Source organism: Chiloscyllium punctatum, chromosome 10, assembly GCF_047496795.1.
Source record: "Chiloscyllium punctatum isolate Juve2018m chromosome 10, sChiPun1.3, whole genome shotgun sequence".
Classification (NCBI taxonomy): Eukaryota; Metazoa; Chordata; class Chondrichthyes; order Orectolobiformes; family Hemiscylliidae; genus Chiloscyllium; species Chiloscyllium punctatum.
The window spans coordinates 47,661,331-47,678,280 of NC_092748.1; the positions used below are offsets into that span (position 1 = coordinate 47,661,331).

A 16,950-nucleotide genomic window follows, 5' to 3' on the forward strand; every position below is an offset into this window, starting at 1 on the left:
ACAGGATAAGAAGTGTTTGATTAATAAGACTAGAGCCAAATTTAAAATATGGTATTAGGCCTGTGGGCTTTAAGTATTAATAAAAATATAAATATATTCAAGATATTTAAGTTGCCAAGCAATGTAGGTTTGCGGTGACTTTAAACCTCTGTCTCGCTTCGTCATTTTCTCTCTCATGCTCCCGTTTTTTGTGTTCACGCCCTCACTGTCATCCCTACCCTCACTTTACTCCCATTCTTCTCACCACCTCTGTCTTGCTGTGACTTATTTTGGTTTAATGCTGTGTACCAAGGGTCCTATGCTTTCAAAAATGGCTCCTAGCGCAAGTAGAAGGATTTTGTGCAGCTAGCTTTTAACTTGATTATCCAGAACATTACACATGCATTTGCAATCCATTGGTGAAGAGTTGCAGAACTGTGGCTCGTAACCCCTGCTGGGTCATTGGGTAAGCAGTTGGGGTCATAAATTTCCTTTCCTTCAAGGCAGCAGTGACCACTGTGGAGACAAAACTGGGTCTCAATGGAGCTAATGGCCAGTTTGATAGAGCCATCATGTGTGATATGCTTTGTGTTGAGATTTTTGCTGGTTATAGCAAGATTTGATCAGTCTGAAGGATTGTTATTGTTTATGTATTTCGAAGGAGGAGTGGGTTGATGGAGATTGACAGCATTATGTTATCAGTTTTAAGTTACTGAATAAATGAGTTTTGATAGCATGAACATTGAAGGAGTTTTATTTATTGAAGTTGTGGCAGTGAACACATTACTTGCAGTTAGCAAACTCTCATTTGCCAGGGAAAATAAGCTCTTTCCACCCATTATCAGTGTCTCCAGAACCCTCAAAAACATTTGCAACTCCCACTTCCCCTTAAACTGACAATACATTTTTCCCCCCTCCATTCAACTCACTCTCAACTCTCTCCCTACCTCCACACTCTCCTTTTGGTGTTATTATGACTTAAAAGCATGAAACTCAGGCTACAATGTTGAAAAGTCTGGGGTGCTATTGTACTTGCATGTTATTGAAATTTACTATTTGTAAAATCTTTAACATGTGTTAACTTTTTTTTGAAGTGTTAATTTTGGCATATAAGATTTGTTTCTGTTTAGTCTTTCATTCTATCCAAATAATATTGGAAATATCTCTTGCAGTGAGCTTATTCCTTCCACAGTTTTGTAACCATTTCTTGTTGCATGAATCTCTTCATTTTGTTTTCTAATGGTCATGAATAAGCAAAGCTGAGACAATAAAGAAGGATAATGCTCTGATTTTATTATGATGGATGGAGGGAACTTCCTTGTCAATGAATGGTCTAGGAAATGCATACTTTATAAAGAAGGATCATGGCCCTTCTAGTGAAAAGCAAGTTCAAGTCTGAGTCAGTGGCGTGTAATTTACTGAGTTCTGCTGCAGTCTAGTGACACTAAACTTTAAAATTTTCATTTTACATCGTGTCTTTCAATTTTTTTGCATGCTTAACTTGACTTTTCCTGGATAATTTGGTAAGTGTGGATTCTCTTGCTGCATAAAACCTCCTATGAGTTGAACATCATTACCATAGCTGTGTAACCCTTTATGTGCTTTTGCCATTTTAGATGAAGTAATTTAAATTATTTTTAGCCTAACTCAAAATGCAGCACTCACATTAATGTAGTGTTCACCCTATTGGCAGTTTGGAAACTGTAGCTGATCATAGTGTTGTAAGCTCCTGATGGCAAGTCTAGTATTGACACATTGTGAAGGTTTGTCAAACAGAAACATTAACTCTCTTCCTCCACAGATGATGCCTGACCTGAATTTTTCGAGCATTTCCTGTGTTTTTCTTTAGCTTAGACCTCTAGTATCTGCAGTATTTTGATTTTGTATTGCTGAAAAAGACACTTTGAAGCATTATGTCACGTATCCATCAGGACAATTCTCACAAATGCCAATTCAAAGAGAAATCAGCATTTATACTACACAAAAGGAGAGTGCGAAAGTTAGTTGGCAAGCAGGCTGTGATAGACATGTTGCAATGGCGAATACAACAACTAGCGATTATTGACAGTCAACTACCAGCTTTGTTTACATTGGCCAAGAAGTTAACTGTCAAGCATCATTAATTCTTGCATTCTTCATGAAAATCCTTGTCCTAATCACAGCCCATTTGCCAAACAGTCAGCACTGTCCTCTAGTGCAAATGTTATTCCATTATTTGGTATTCTTGCAAATTATCTGATGAGTACAAAGAAAATGCCTGAACAATTTTTTTCAGCAACACTAAAGTTCTTTATGACCAGCCAACTATTTTGCTTTTCTAATAGTTGCTAATTCTGATTTAACTACTTAATTCTAACTATCATGAATTACTTCATGTTTGAAATTTAAAGTATCCACTTCAGCTGACATTGACAAATTCCCTTGAAAATACTTTAAATATTCACTATCTTCTGCTAGCGCACTGGAACAGTAATTTGGAGCCACTGACGTTGTCATTGTGTAGCAAGAAGGAAGTTGGCACATACAGCAGCATTGTTGTGCACTCGTTGAATGTTTGCTACACATTTCACCTGGTTGTCCACTTCATTCACTGCCTCTCTGGCTACCCTGTTTTTGGAGCAGTAAAGGGCATTGTAACAGGGCAGTGATCAGCGAGAAGACAATGAAGGATCTAGAATGGGCACCAGTGAGGCCTGGCAAGTGGGATGGCCAACTATTGTGATCCCAGGATTTTTAACTCATACTTTGGATTCTATATTCTCTGAAAACTGCTCCTTAACCATGGGTAATAGGTTGATAGGATATGGTCATGTGAGGTTTAATCTGAGCGCCATAGAAACATTTGAAAAATTTCATGTTTGATTGACAGTATGTTTGTTAAATATCTTTTTGGATTGCTAAATTTCAAGGGTGATCTTATTCTTTGAGAAAGTCTAACTACCTGTTCAGCAGTTGTAATGACACCAGATAGACTGCAACTGCATGTGTGGTTTGTGCCCTCCTTGGAGTTGCAGTGGCAGCAAACACAGCCAAAAATATTACTCATAGGTTATGAAAACCTAGACCTGTCCAGATAGTTATTTTTTCGAGAATTTATAATGTCTTAGAGCAATGGCCGACTTTCTACCTATCTTAGTTTGTATAATTCACTTCCTTCTGTACAAATTTTACATTTCTTGTAAAGAAATAATTAGATTGGCACTGCATGACAAGTATACTTCAAGTGGTGTAACATGTTACCTAATGATTACAAAGGTTAATATTGTTTTGTACGAGTTTTATTTTAGCGGTGCAGCCTTGTAAATGAAGGGATCATTTGACCAAAGCATTCTCTATTGAAGGGATGAAATAGATATTTCTTTTTGTTGGTTTAGAAAACAGGTATATGCAAATCAGGCAAGGAGGAATAGTAATTTTGTTTTAACTGAACTTTGGAACGTTTGCTATATTGGATTCATTTACTGATGTTAAACTCGGTTTTGTTTTTCAAAGATGTGTAAAGTCCTGTATAAACTGAAGTAGGATCTGAATAGTCTCATTCCTTGTCTTCCAAAATAAACTTGGTATAAACCTGCAATTAATATGGGAACATTTACCCATTTAGTGTTCTGGTGAGTGTCTGTTACTGCTTTTCATACAATGGGTACTTTGTGTGATTGGAGTACGGAGCTCGATGTCTGGTTGGCCTAAGCACTTTTTGGCTAAATTTATTCTTAGGATTTTGTTAAAGGTAACGAGTGGAAGCAAGATTTGTATTTTAAAAGCTGGCCTGTAAAATCTGGCTATTTATCGGTACAGTTTATCTATAAAAAAACTGAATTCCCTATTGAAAAAGTAATGCAGAAACGTCAGTGGAAATTTTATTCCAGTTCCAAACTTTGTTCCCCTGGCAACAAAGTAATGCTATTGCATAAAATAGTGAAAGGTACAAAAAGGCATACAAATTCTCAGCACCAATTTGAGAGAAAAAGGATGCATTACTGTGTGCTTGTTCTGTTGCTAGTTTTACTTCAATCTGCTATGGTTTTAGCTTTGCAACACTTTCTGTATAAAGGAAACAGTTGTTTTATTGTTTCTGCAGGTGGTTGAAGCCACCTGAAAAAGCTACTCATTACTTCACTGTGGAACTCCACAACCTATGTGCAGGGAACTTCAAGAAAATTCTGAGTGTTCTTTTGGACTTTTGTCTTTATCTTAAGGCTAGCAAGCAGATGTTTTAACAGTCCAATAAACTACTATGTTGGCTTTTGGATGCTGGTGAGTGAAGCAAGTGGTGCTGGTTGAAGAACTGAACTACATCTGCAGTTGCTGGCTTTACTAATTCAACTGCTTTAACAATCTAACAATGTTAGATTGCTTCAACTTTCATTGCATGTAGTATAATACATTCAGGGTAAGTTGTCAAGTAAAAATGTTTTTTTTCTTCTCCCTTTAGCAACAGTTGTCACAACTACATAAGGAGAAACAGGAAATTCTGAAAAACCTGGCACTTTATTACTTCACATTTGTGGATGTCATGGAATTTAAGGTAGAATGCATATCTATTAAACATGTAGATTAATTTAAATAGTTTGCGAAGGTATTTTGAATCTTGAATTACTGCACGTTGGGGTGTTCAGGTTGCTTTGGCATTCAAGATGATTCAATTTCTCATAGCCCAAGAGTCATGTTTTGTATATACTTGGCAACCATGCCAGTTTGGAAGTTACACCAGCCATGACATGTTATATATTCATGTGTGGGCTCATTTTTTTACCTCCCTACAAGTCCATATTTTACTCAGTGGCACATTAAAACTGGGCACAAGGCACCAAGCGGGCGATATGTGCTGTGATGCAAAGATGACTGGAAATTAAAGTTACACCCTCCTTGGTACCTATTGGCAGTGATGTTTCAAAATAGCAATCACCCACATGCACTCACATTCTCTTTTGTACTCCAATGTTCAAGGTTTTTTTTGAGGCTTTGAAGGTTTTCTTCTAATTGTGAACTGTTGCTCATTATAAAGTTCTTATAGATAACAATGTCAAAACAATTTTTCAACCGGTGGCTAATGTAAGGATTAACTATGAATTCTTAATAGTTTGGGCTCAGTAACATGGTGTATAACCTTTTCCTATTTGTTGATTGAAAAGCTGAATGCTATATTTGTGAAATGATTTCCATGTCATCTTAATGTGTAGCGATTGCATTATTGTCTAAAATGATTTGTAGTTCTGTTTTCTGATGTTTGTTGGATATTACTTCAAACATAAAATATCCTCAACATGGATTCTGGACCCCATGATATCTCAAAGCATCAGGTCAAACACAGGCAAGGAAACATCCCATTGAATACCTTAGATTGTCACCCCTGTGGCTGAAATGTTAATACACCTCAATGTTGAAGACAACTTGGAGTAAGCACCAAAGGTGATAAGGGTACGGAGGGGGGATGTTAATGTCCATCATGAAGAGTGACTTAACAGTGCCACAACTGTCCCAGTTGACTAAATCCTCAAGGACGTAGCTGTCTAAAATGTCTGCAGAAGGTGGTAAGGGAACCAAAAGGAGGGAATAAGTTATTTGGCCTCATTCTGCCAGTCTACCTATCATAGATACATCTGTCTGTTATAGTATTAATATAAATAATCGCCACATATTCATCATGGAGATGAATTTCCATATTAATATCAAGTATATCATGGATGGCAGTGCAACTGTGCTGAATTGGAAACTCTTCACACTGATCCAGCAGCACTCGACTGGACAGCCATGAATCACTTTGAACCATCAGCAAGAGAGAACTGTATTTGACCAGAATCTCTAACCTCAGCCCAGTAAATCCCACACTGTATCAATCCCTTCAAGCTGGGAGACCAACCCTGCTTCAGTTAAGACTGCAGGAGGATAATATTAGGCATTCCTAAAAATTGGGTGTCACAACCTGATGACATTACAACATAACTCTATTTGCTTAGTAAATAATAGAAGCAGCATACGAAACAACAAGCGATTCCAAGACAGATGGGTCAGAACTAAGTTCTTCAGTTCAGCCACATCCAGTCACATTTGGTGCTGAACAAGTAAAGAACAAGCAAGAAATGGAAGCTCCACAAGATTTTCCATTCTCACTGATGTAGCCCAGCACATCAGTTTAAAAGACAGACCTGAGGCATTTGCTTCCATCTTCAGCCAGAATTGGTGAGTGGATAATCTGTCTCTGCCTCTGCCTGAGGCATCCACTGTCATAAATGCCAGTTTAAACCAATTTGGTTTGGTCCATGTAATGGACACTGCATACTGCAAAAGCTCTGGGTTCTGCCACCATTCCGGCAACAGTACTGAACTCTTGTGCTCCACGGCTAGCCACACCTCTAACAAAATAACACTGGCATCTATCTAGCGATATGGAAAATTGTTCAATTATGTCCTATGTGCAGAAAGTCGGGCAAATCTAATCTGTCCAGTTATCACCCCACTGGTGTGCTCTCAATCATGAACAAATTGATAGCGCTGTCAATGACCGTTCCATCAGGCAGCACTTATAAAGCAATAACCAGATAACTGACACTCCATTTGAGTTCAAACAGGGTTTTTTAGCTCCTAATCTCATTGTAGTCTTGGTTCAAGCATGGCAAAGGAACAATACTTCAAAGGCACAGTGTGAGTGACTGACTGTCCACGCAGCATTTGTTTAGGTATAACATCAGGATCCCTAGTAAAACTGGATCAACAGGAATCAGGGCAAACTCCATTGGTTGCAATCATATTGAACATGTAGGATGATTGCTGTGGTTTTTGGAGGTCAGTCCTCTTAGTTCAAATCATCGCTGCAGGAGTTCCTCAGTAATATTCCAGGCTCAACCATCTTGAACTAATTCACCTATTAACTTCACTCCAACAGAAACTCAGATGTGGGGATGTTAAGCACTATTAGCAACTTCTGACATACTGAAGTACATATCCATAGGCAGCAAGACCTGGTCAATCCCAGTTTGAACTGATGTGGAAAGTAACATTCACATCAAACAAATGCCATAAATAACTATATTCAACAAAAGAAAACCTAACCATCACCCTGTGACTTTCAATTGTATTGCCAACACTAAATCCTCCAACAACACTTGAATGAATATACGCAATGGCAGTAGTGTATACCATCTGCAAGATGCACTGTAGTAACTCATGAGCTTCCTCTGACAGCATAATCCAAGTTCATGACCTCTATCACCTGGAAAGATGAGCGCACAAGTTGTAGGTAACACCACTGCCTTCAAGTTCAAACTCTCACCATCCTTACGTGGAACTTTATCATGATTCCTTCATGGTTGCTGAATCACAATCATGGAGCACTCTTCCTAACATCACCATGAAGTCCCAAAAACCCAGCAACCGCAGTGGTTCAAGAGTGTAGTTCAGCACCTTCACTAGAGCAGTTTGAATGCTTAATAAATGCTTGTCTATGCAGTAGCACCCACATTCAATGAATGAATAAAAACAAAAACGTTAAGATTTAGATTTAGATTACTTAGTGTAGAAACAGGCCCTTCGGCCCAAGTCCACACCGCCCTGCCGAAGTGCAACCCACCCATACCCCTACTTCTACCCCTTACCTAACACTACGGACAATTTAGCATGGCCAATTCACCTGCCCTGCACATCTTTGGACTGTAGGAGGAAACGGGAGCACCCGGAGGAAACCCACGCAGACACTGGGAGAATGTGCAAACTCCACACAGTCAGTCGCCTGAGGCGGGAATTGAACCCAGATCTCTGGCGCTGGGAGGCAGCAGTGCTAACCACTGACTCCCATACAGATAAGACTTGTTTCATTTAATAGCACCTCGCGCTGTGGCTCAGGTACTTTGCTAGGTCAAGGATATTCTTATAAAACAAATTTGCATATTCTTTCCTGATATTTTCACCCTACTGTTAACTTCTCAACTGGTTCTGCCTTAATCATGTAAATTACCTCTCAGCAGTTGGTTAATTTTACTTCTGTTCCTTCCATTTACGCATTCACTATTGTAATCTGACCTCCACTAATTGATGCCCGGTGCCTAGCTTTGTTCGCCAAGACATGCATTACATCTATTTGACTCTGACTCCTCCTGTTTCCACGGAAGAAATTTGCAGCATGCTATTGCAGACTGTGGCTATTCCAATCACCCTTTTACTATGTAAATAACCTGCTTGGATATGGATGCAGTCATTATTGTGTAAACATACACATGTAATCGATGAAAATGTTTATGCTTATTGATCTTACTGTTTATTTGCTAAATGAAATATCAAATATTTGACAGTAAATTTGATATTAGCCAGTTGAATTAACTTTTATTATTGCTTTGGAGTAAAGTTCTGTTGCTGACCTTCCCTGCATCCATGGCTGTGATACTTTGTTTCTTTCTTGTGTTTTATTTATTCTGTCTCTCTCTGTATTGCACTTTGGTGAGCTGAATTTCCTATTCCTTATTTTCTATCTCACTGGATGTTCCACTAACACTGGCTTCGTTAGGCCATTATGACAATCTTGGTTTGTCCTGTCTGTGTGCCCTTGCAATCATGTTCAGCAAGAATTATTTTGTATTTTGCACACTGCTGATTGTTTAATAACCAATTGCATTATTTTTTCTGCTCCTCAGATCTTATCTCCTGGAATCCTCTGTCCCTTTCCTTTTTGTTTTAAATAATGCTACCCAATAATAATGCCAAATGATTGTATAAATTGTTTCCCCTATAGGATCACGTGAGCGAACTACTAAACACTATTGATGCCTGTCAAGTTTTTTTTGATATCGTAAGTATCTTCAGAAGTTGATATTCATTTTGGAGGGTGGGTGGGGGGGGGGGGTGAGAAGAAAGTTCCTAAATTTGGAATATTTTAAATTTTTTCTTCCTTTATTTTGTTATCCCCTGTACTTAGACTGTCAACTTTGATTTAACCAAAAACTACTTGGATTTAGTTGTAACTTACACAACACTAATGATAATGGTGTCTCGGATTGAAGAACGAAAGGCAATTGTGGGCCTCTACAATTATGCACATGAAATGTTGCATGGAGCTAGGTGAGGATTAAATCTTTACAGTGTCTGTATGTTTTATTTAAATATAGCTTATCTGGTGTGTGTTTCATGAGCATAAGTTAGCAGAAGTAGGCTATTCATTCTTGAAAGTCTAGAGTGTCATACAGAACGGTCCTGACTGATTTATTTGTATCTTGAATTACACATTCCCATCCAACCTGATAACCTTTGATTTCCTTGCTTAGCAAATATCTATCTGCCTCCACTTTGAAAAATATTTAATGACCCCATCCCCACAGCCTACTGAGGCAAGCAGTCAAAAGTGTCTGACCATCTGATAGGAAGAAAAGACCTTCATTGCTGACCTAAAAAGACAATCCTTTAATTTTAAACAATGTCCCCTAGTTCTGGCATCACCCACAAGAGGAGCTGTCCTTTCCATGTGCACTTTGTAAAGACCATTCCGAACCGTATACGCTTCAATCAAGTCATTCCTCACTCTTCTAAATTCCAAGTAACGTTTGTCATCTGCCATGGCTTCACTGTTGCTGTATCCCTAGGCGTCGTATGCCAGGTCACTTCAGCTATCCAGGTTTCTTTCTCACATAGTTGTCATTATTTAAGTTTAAAACACTAGTCTTAGTCCCACTCTTCTCCCTTTCAAGCAGAACATAAATTTTAATCATAGATGGTTTCTGCAACATGTTTAAATATTGAGTTTGTTGTCCCAGTGTTCAGTCCATCGTAAATGTCTTGGACTGCACATGATATTTCACATTCTTCTCCTCTCACCTATCTGCACTTAATCTTTGTCAGCATAAATAACAATGAATTGAAAATTCTTAATTTGAAGCATTTAAAATTTCACTAATAAGGTACATGATTGATGTGATAATAGTAGAATCTGAAATTAATACAGGAAGATGGTTGTGCTAAATATCAGACAAAGCGTGTGTTCAGAATCCTATGCTATTTTGATATCTGACTTGTGACAATTCCAAATGTGTGGCTTGTTCAGTTAATGCTAAAATGCAATAAATTGTAACCTACATATTGGTGCTTATTTCCAAGTGCCATCCATACAAAGGCACAAAAGTTTGTTTGAGGAAACAAATCCATAGCATGATGCTTGTTGCAGCTCACTTTTCTGCAAAACACGCAAACCGCAGAGTTGCATTGGTTGTTTCTCCTTACTGCTCCTCTCATCATTCAGGGCCAGCAGTATTCAGTTAACCTCTAGAACAAAAACAAGTTTTGTTTCTATTTGGATACACAGGATTAAAACAAAAGTAAGTATAAAATTAAATCACTGCATTCATCCAGTAATAATAGTGATTTACCAAGATAGCATAGCAACAATAATTCGTGAAACGTTGCTGTCTTTTTTTTTTAAAAAGAATATTATGTCAAGAATTGTTCCAATAAGCAGTAGCATCATGACATTTGGCACCAAAAATGTTCTCCATCTGAGAATGCTGATTCATCAAGTATACTGTCAATATCAAAAACTAAACAGCTGCACAGACAAGGCAGTATATTTTGACATTTTCTTTCATGAAAAGCATTTCTGAACATTAACAACATTAGTTGATCCACAAATTGGGCCAGTGTCAGTTGAATCAATGCTGTTGTAAATGCTTTGGGGAGTACCAAGTGTGATCCAAGCCAGAATTTAAAAACACAAATCCATCAAAGAATTGTCAAATCAACAAGAGTAGGCCTTTACTTCTTGGGAACTGGACAGTAATTCTAATTATTGTAGAGTTGGTGCTCAAGACTTCCTTGGTTTAAGTTGGTTCTTTTTGCTGTCTGGATTCTACACTATACAAGATACAGCACAGAAATAGACTGTTCAGTACCACTGGGCCTTGCATGTGATTATACTGAACCCTTCTTTAACCTATCAACATATCCACCTTTTCGTTTAGACTTGATTCTTTTTTATCTTCCCCTAAGTACCGAATGACATAATTCAGAACTCTCAGCATTTGCTGTCTCCTGAACTTGCTCAAGTGAGAGATGCATTGTCAGTATGCGTTTATTTAGCTACTTAATGGAATTTTTCTTGCATGCTATCTGTAAAAAAAAAACCAAAACATATGAAAAATAATTATCTGGTGGCTTGGATCTTTTTAATATCAAAACTATTTAAGTTGTGATTGAAAGCAAAATGTATAATGTTTCTGACAGTGACCGTGAATATCCAAGACTTGGCCAGATGATTGTAGATTACGAGAACCCCCTAAAGAAAATGATGGAAGAATTTGTACCACATAGTAAGGTAAGATAAGAGGGAGCCATTTTTTTCATGAGTTGTTTGAACTGTTGTACTTTTTGGTGCACTCTTTTTTTTTTCATGCCCTCTTTTTCATGCTATTTCTCCTCTTAAATCTCTTTGCCCTGCTTTCTCGACCCTAATCTCAGAAATGAAATGTATGCAGTTCGTGGACTTATTTATCTCTACATTTGGGACAACCTGATTTGTCGCTATTGGATTCCTCCTTCCAATAGCCCTCCCATTTTTCCTCTAATTTCCACTCTTCCCTCGTCAGAAAGCTATCTTCTATTTTTTTACCTTATCAGTATGCTGTCTTCAAGTTCACCTTGACTATGTGGCCCATCCTTTTGTCACTTGACCATTTTACAATAGAGTTGCTGGTCATCCAGCTCCCCCCTCCTGCTCTTCATATTAACCAATGTTAGAAATGTTTTCTTTGAAATCTCCCAACATCAAAGCAATCAAACTTTTGTCCTTTGTAAACTGCTGGTACGTCTCCAACCTTTCTTCACCTAAGTCATTGAGCATGTTGCCAACTTCCAAGTAAGTGTTCATTAATCCCAGAACGCAGTGCTTGAATCCATCTCACCAAGTTTCTGCCCTGTTGAAGTATGGAAAGTTAAATCTTTAAAGGCCCAAATAAAATGCTTAGTGACCATGACAATGGGAAACATGTATGTCTCATTCTTGCAATCTGTTTGCATCTTTTGGCATTGCCATACAGTTGGTTTGGACTGTCCTCACTTGGTTACATTTTTATCTATTTAACCATAACTAGAGTAGTTCCTTCTGCTCTCGGATAGTTACCTCGAAGCATTTTCCAAGGTTCTATCCTTTTGCCCCTCTTATATGTGGATCTTTAATGAAACAGTTTTAAAAAATCTTCACATGCATGATGATGACACCAAGCTCTATCTTGCCATCACATTCATCACTTCTCCAACACTATGCAAGATATCTATGCTTATTCAATTCTAGGCACTTGAACATACCCAGTTTTAATTGCTGTACCATTGGCTATGCCTACTGCTGCCTATATCCTAAGCTCTGGAATTCCTGCTCTTGACTTCAATCCCAGTACTGTTAGACCAAACTTTTAGTTGTTTGACCCAATAACACTTAATGTAGTTTCGTATCCTATTTTGTTTTATAAGTAAATTTGGTAAGATGTTGAAGTGTAAGAGAAGAGGTAAAGCAAGAGAGTAAGGTATTAATATGGGGAATAATAAGCAGACCATGACAGGAAGGACAAGAAGTTAGAAAAAGGGAGCGGGTGGCTTTGTTATTTAATGATATTATCACAACAGATAAGGGTGACCAACTTTAAGGAAACTAGAATGTAGAAGTGCTTTCACAGGATAGAAGTGGTAAAGGCAAAAAGTCACTCTGCAAGTAGTCTACACACTCCCTAACAATAATAATCACACAAAACCAGGTTATAGCTGAAAATGTGTTGCTGGAAAAGCGCAGCAGGTCAGGCAGCATCCAAGGAGCAGGAGAATCGATGTTTCGGGCATGAGCCCTTCTTCAGGCATCTGAAGAAGGGCTCATGCCCGAAACGTTGATTCTCCTGCTCCTTGGATGCTGCCTGACCTGCATTTTTCCAGCAACATATTTTCATCTCTGATTTCCAGCATCTACAGTCCTCACGAACACCAGGTTATAGTCCAACAGGTTTAATTGGAAGCACACTAGCTTTCGGAGCGATGCTCCTTCAGATGGTAGTGGAGGGCTCAATCCTAACACACAGAATTTATAGCAAAAATTTACAGTGGGATGTAACTGAAATTATACATTGAAAAATTGATTGTCTGTTAAGCCTTACATCTGTTAGAATATCGTGATAGTTTCACTTCTTTCGTGTGTAAATCACATGAAAGAAGTGCAACTATCACTGTATTCTAACAGATGAAAGGCTTAGCAGACAATCAATTTTTCAATGTATAATTTCAGTTACACACACTGTAAATTTTTGCTATAAATTCTGTGTTAGGATTGAGCCCTCCACTACCACCTGATGAAGGAGCGTCACTCCGAAAGCTAGTGTGCTTCCAATTAAACCTGGTGTTGTGTGATTTTTAACTTTGTACACCCCAGTCAACACCGGTATCTCCAAATCCTTACAATAATCACACTGTAGGATGAAGTTTAAGGAACAAGTAAAGGGAGTTTGGAGAAAGATATGACAGTGATCATGGGAGATGTTAATCAACTGGGAAAAGGAGTTGATCAAATGTAGCCTAGATGAGTTAACAGAATGTTTTTAGGATAATTTCTTAGAACAGCGTGACTGGAGCCAACCAAAGGACAGGCTCTACTCAACCTGGTACTGTATAATGAGATGGGATTAATTAATGATCTCTAGATGAACATACAGCTGGGTAACTGAATAATTGTTTTTTTCATACTCAGCTTGAGGAAGAGAAGTGGGGATCCAAGGTTACTTTAAATTTAAATTAGGAGTATAATAGAAGAGCTAGCTAAAATTAACTGGCCAACTAGATTAAGGGATAGGTCGATAGAGATACTGTGGCAGACATTTAAGGGGATATTTCGGAATACACAGAATAGATATATTACTTTGGAAAAGTAAAAATCCCACAGCGAGGTCCCCATTTGTAGTTAAGTAAAAAAGCTGAAGATCATATCTTACTGAGAGAAAAATCACCAAATTGCACGAAGGTTGGTGACCAGTAGATTGGACCAAATATTAAAACAAAAACAAGGAATGACGACAAGATTAATAAAGAGGGACAATTAGTTTCCTCTCATACTCTATCTAGAACCTCAAACAACATCAAACTAAACTTTGAACAATACTTCAAAAGGAAGAGAATTGATCCCATTAAAAACTGTGTAGGGAAATGAATGATGAAAAATAAAATGGCAGAAGAATTGATCGGATATTTTGCATCGATCATGCTTATAGAGGATTCAAATAATATTTTGGAACCACCTGTAAATCAGGAAATGGAAGGGTTGGAGGAACTCAAAGTTGCAGTCACCACGCAGGGAGGTACTCCGAGCAAATTATTGAGTTGCAGACTGACAAGTGCCTGGCTTCAAGAACATTGTTTATTTAAAAAGTCACTAGTATGAGAGTTGGCGTGCTGATTTTTATTTTCTCAAGTTCTGTGGCATTAGGAATTGTCCCAGTAAATTAGAAGACAGAAAACGTGACTCCTATTCAAACCGGGAGGGATGCAGAAACCCAAAACCACAAGCCTGTCAGCTTAACATTTGTCATGTGGAAAATATTAGCAGTTATTATTAAAGAAGTTATAGCAGGTCCTTAGTGAAATTCATGGTAATCGGGTTGGTTCAACATGGTTTTGTGAAAGAAAAAGCATACTAACTAATTCATTAGTTCTTTGGGGAGGTAAGGATAAAGGGGTCGAGTGGATGTCCTGTACTTCAATTTCCAGGAGGTAAGAGGGCCACATCAGAGCTTATTTTGGAAAACATGAACTCATGTGTAAAGCATACTGTTTTGCATAGGGTGAATATTGGCTTACTAATGGGAAACTATAAGCAAAAATTGGTCATTTTTTGGTTGATAAGATGAAAAAGTGGTGTAGTCGTGAGCAGTGCTGCAGCCTCTCATGTTTACGTTTGACATAATTTTTTTTTGGATTAAAGAGCTGAAAGTACGCTTGCTAAATTTGATGATGACACAAAGGTAGGTAGAAAAATAGGTTGTGAAGAAGACGTGAGGTTACAAAGGAGATGGAAATCTAGAAAATTAGAAATACTACCTGCGTGAGCAAGGATCAGCCAAATGGAATATATTGTGTATGTGAATTTGTCCATTTAAAATAAAAAAAAAAGCTATGGTGCTATCTAAATGCTGAGATATTGCAGAACTCTGCAATGTAGAAGGATGTGGGTGTTCCCATGCATGAACTTGAAAAATTTAATATGCATGTACAGCAAGTGAAATGGAAGAATGAAGAATATAATGTTTTTGTTTTTGCCAGAAGAATTGAATATACAAGTAGGATATTGTGACAGCACAACTAGAGTACTGTATACAATATTAGTCTCCTTACTTAAAGTAGGATGGGAGTTTGTTGAAAGCAGTTTGGAGGTTTACTAGATAAATATCTGGAACAGGTGGGTTGTCTTTTGAGAAGGAGTTGAGCAGGTATATCTGTAGGGGTCGGAAGAGTAAGACAGCACTTAGAGTCATAGAGATGAAAAGCACCAAAACAGACCCTTCGGTCCAACTCGTTCATGCCAACCAGATATCCCAACCCAATCTAGTTCTGCCTGCCAGCACCTGGCCCATATCCCTCCATACCCTTCCTATTCATGTACCCATCCAGATGCCTTTTAAATGTTGCAATTATACTAGCCTCCGCCGCTTCCTCTGGCAGCCCATTGCACGCACGCATGTTGCCCCTTAGGTCTCTTTTATATCTTTTTCCCCCCTCATCCTCAACCTATGCCCTCTCGTTCTGGACTCTTCCACTCCAGGGAAAAGACCTTGTCTATTTACCCTATTCATGCCCCTCAGATTCTGACGTTCCAGGGAAAACCGTCTTAGCCTATTCAACCTCTCCCTATAGCTCAAACTTTCCGACCTTGGCAACAAGCTTGTAAATCTTTTCTGAGCCCTTACAATTTTCACAGCATCCTTCTGATGGGAAGGAGACCAGAATTGCATGCAATATTCCAAAAGTGGCCTTATCAATGTCCTGTACAACCGTAACATGACCTCCCAACCTCTGTACTCAATAAAGGAAAGCGTAGCAAATGCCGCCCTCACTAACCTATCTACCTGGGGCTACTTTCAAGGAGCTATGAACCTGCACTCCAAGGTCTCTTTTGATTTGAAACGTCCAAGATCCTGAGTAGATTTAACAGGGGGATGGGGGACGGTTGTTTCCTCTATTGGGAGAATCTAGTATGAGGGATTTCGACTTAAAAGTAGAATGTGTTGCCTGATACCCTAGATATATTTTTAAAAAGAGCAATAAATGCTAGCAAGCACATAAAATAAGAAGAATTAACTCAAAGTATGTATTGAAAATTGTAAGAGCATGTATAGCAAAGTAATTTATTTGGAATTTTTTTAAAAATTTGGTTTTTTTTTAATACTGCATACGTGTATGTGACTGCAGAGAAAGAACTATCAGAGTAACTATGATCTTTATTTAATAGTGGATCCAGACAAAAGGCTTTGTGGCCTACTGCATTGAGTTTGAATGTTTCTGTAGTATATCTATGAATCACTTGCGAATGTTTTATCATGTCACACAGATATGTTGCTCTGTCTTAATAACTATTGCATTATTTTTCTAATGTCTGATGTGAAAGTAATCTTATTGTTTATCTTACTACTTTCAAGTCTTTGTCAGATGCACTAATTTCACTCCAAATGGTTTATCCTCGGCGGAACCTTTCAGCAGAACAATGGAGAAATGCTCAGTTGTTAAGCCTGATAAGTGCTCCAAGTACCATGCTTAATCCTGCACAATCTGACACAGTAAGCAAATTCTATACATCCAGCAAATGTTGTTTTAGTACTTTAAACCATTTATAAGCCAGTTTTTTTGCTTCATTGTTTTAGATGCCATGTGAATATCTTTCTTTGGACACTATGGAGAAATGGATAGTTTGTAAGTATTAAATACATGATTTGAATTGTCACAAGAACAACATAGGTTTGCCATGTAGCCTAG

The 16,950-nt window shown here is 38.1% G+C and overlaps 1 protein-coding gene across 4 annotated transcripts in view; it reads left to right on the top strand.

The window, feature by feature from the left end:
• Positions 1-16,950, top strand: part of nckap1 (NCK-associated protein 1) — a 209,606-nt gene that overhangs the window by 56,080 nt on the left and 136,576 nt on the right. For 2 of the 4 annotated variants that reach the window (XM_072579056.1, XM_072579058.1), the window contains 6 exons: positions 4,415-4,507; positions 8,705-8,761; positions 8,888-9,030; positions 11,179-11,269; positions 16,617-16,754; positions 16,839-16,887. In XM_072579056.1, coding sequence (XP_072435157.1) covers positions 4,415-4,507; positions 8,705-8,761; positions 8,888-9,030; positions 11,179-11,269; positions 16,617-16,754; positions 16,839-16,887 — 571 coding nt within the window. The remainder of the gene's footprint in view (positions 1-4,414; positions 4,508-8,704; positions 8,762-8,887; positions 9,031-11,178; positions 11,270-16,616; positions 16,755-16,838; positions 16,888-16,950) is intronic. The other 2 variants (XM_072579057.1, XM_072579059.1) reach the window with 1 other exon arrangement.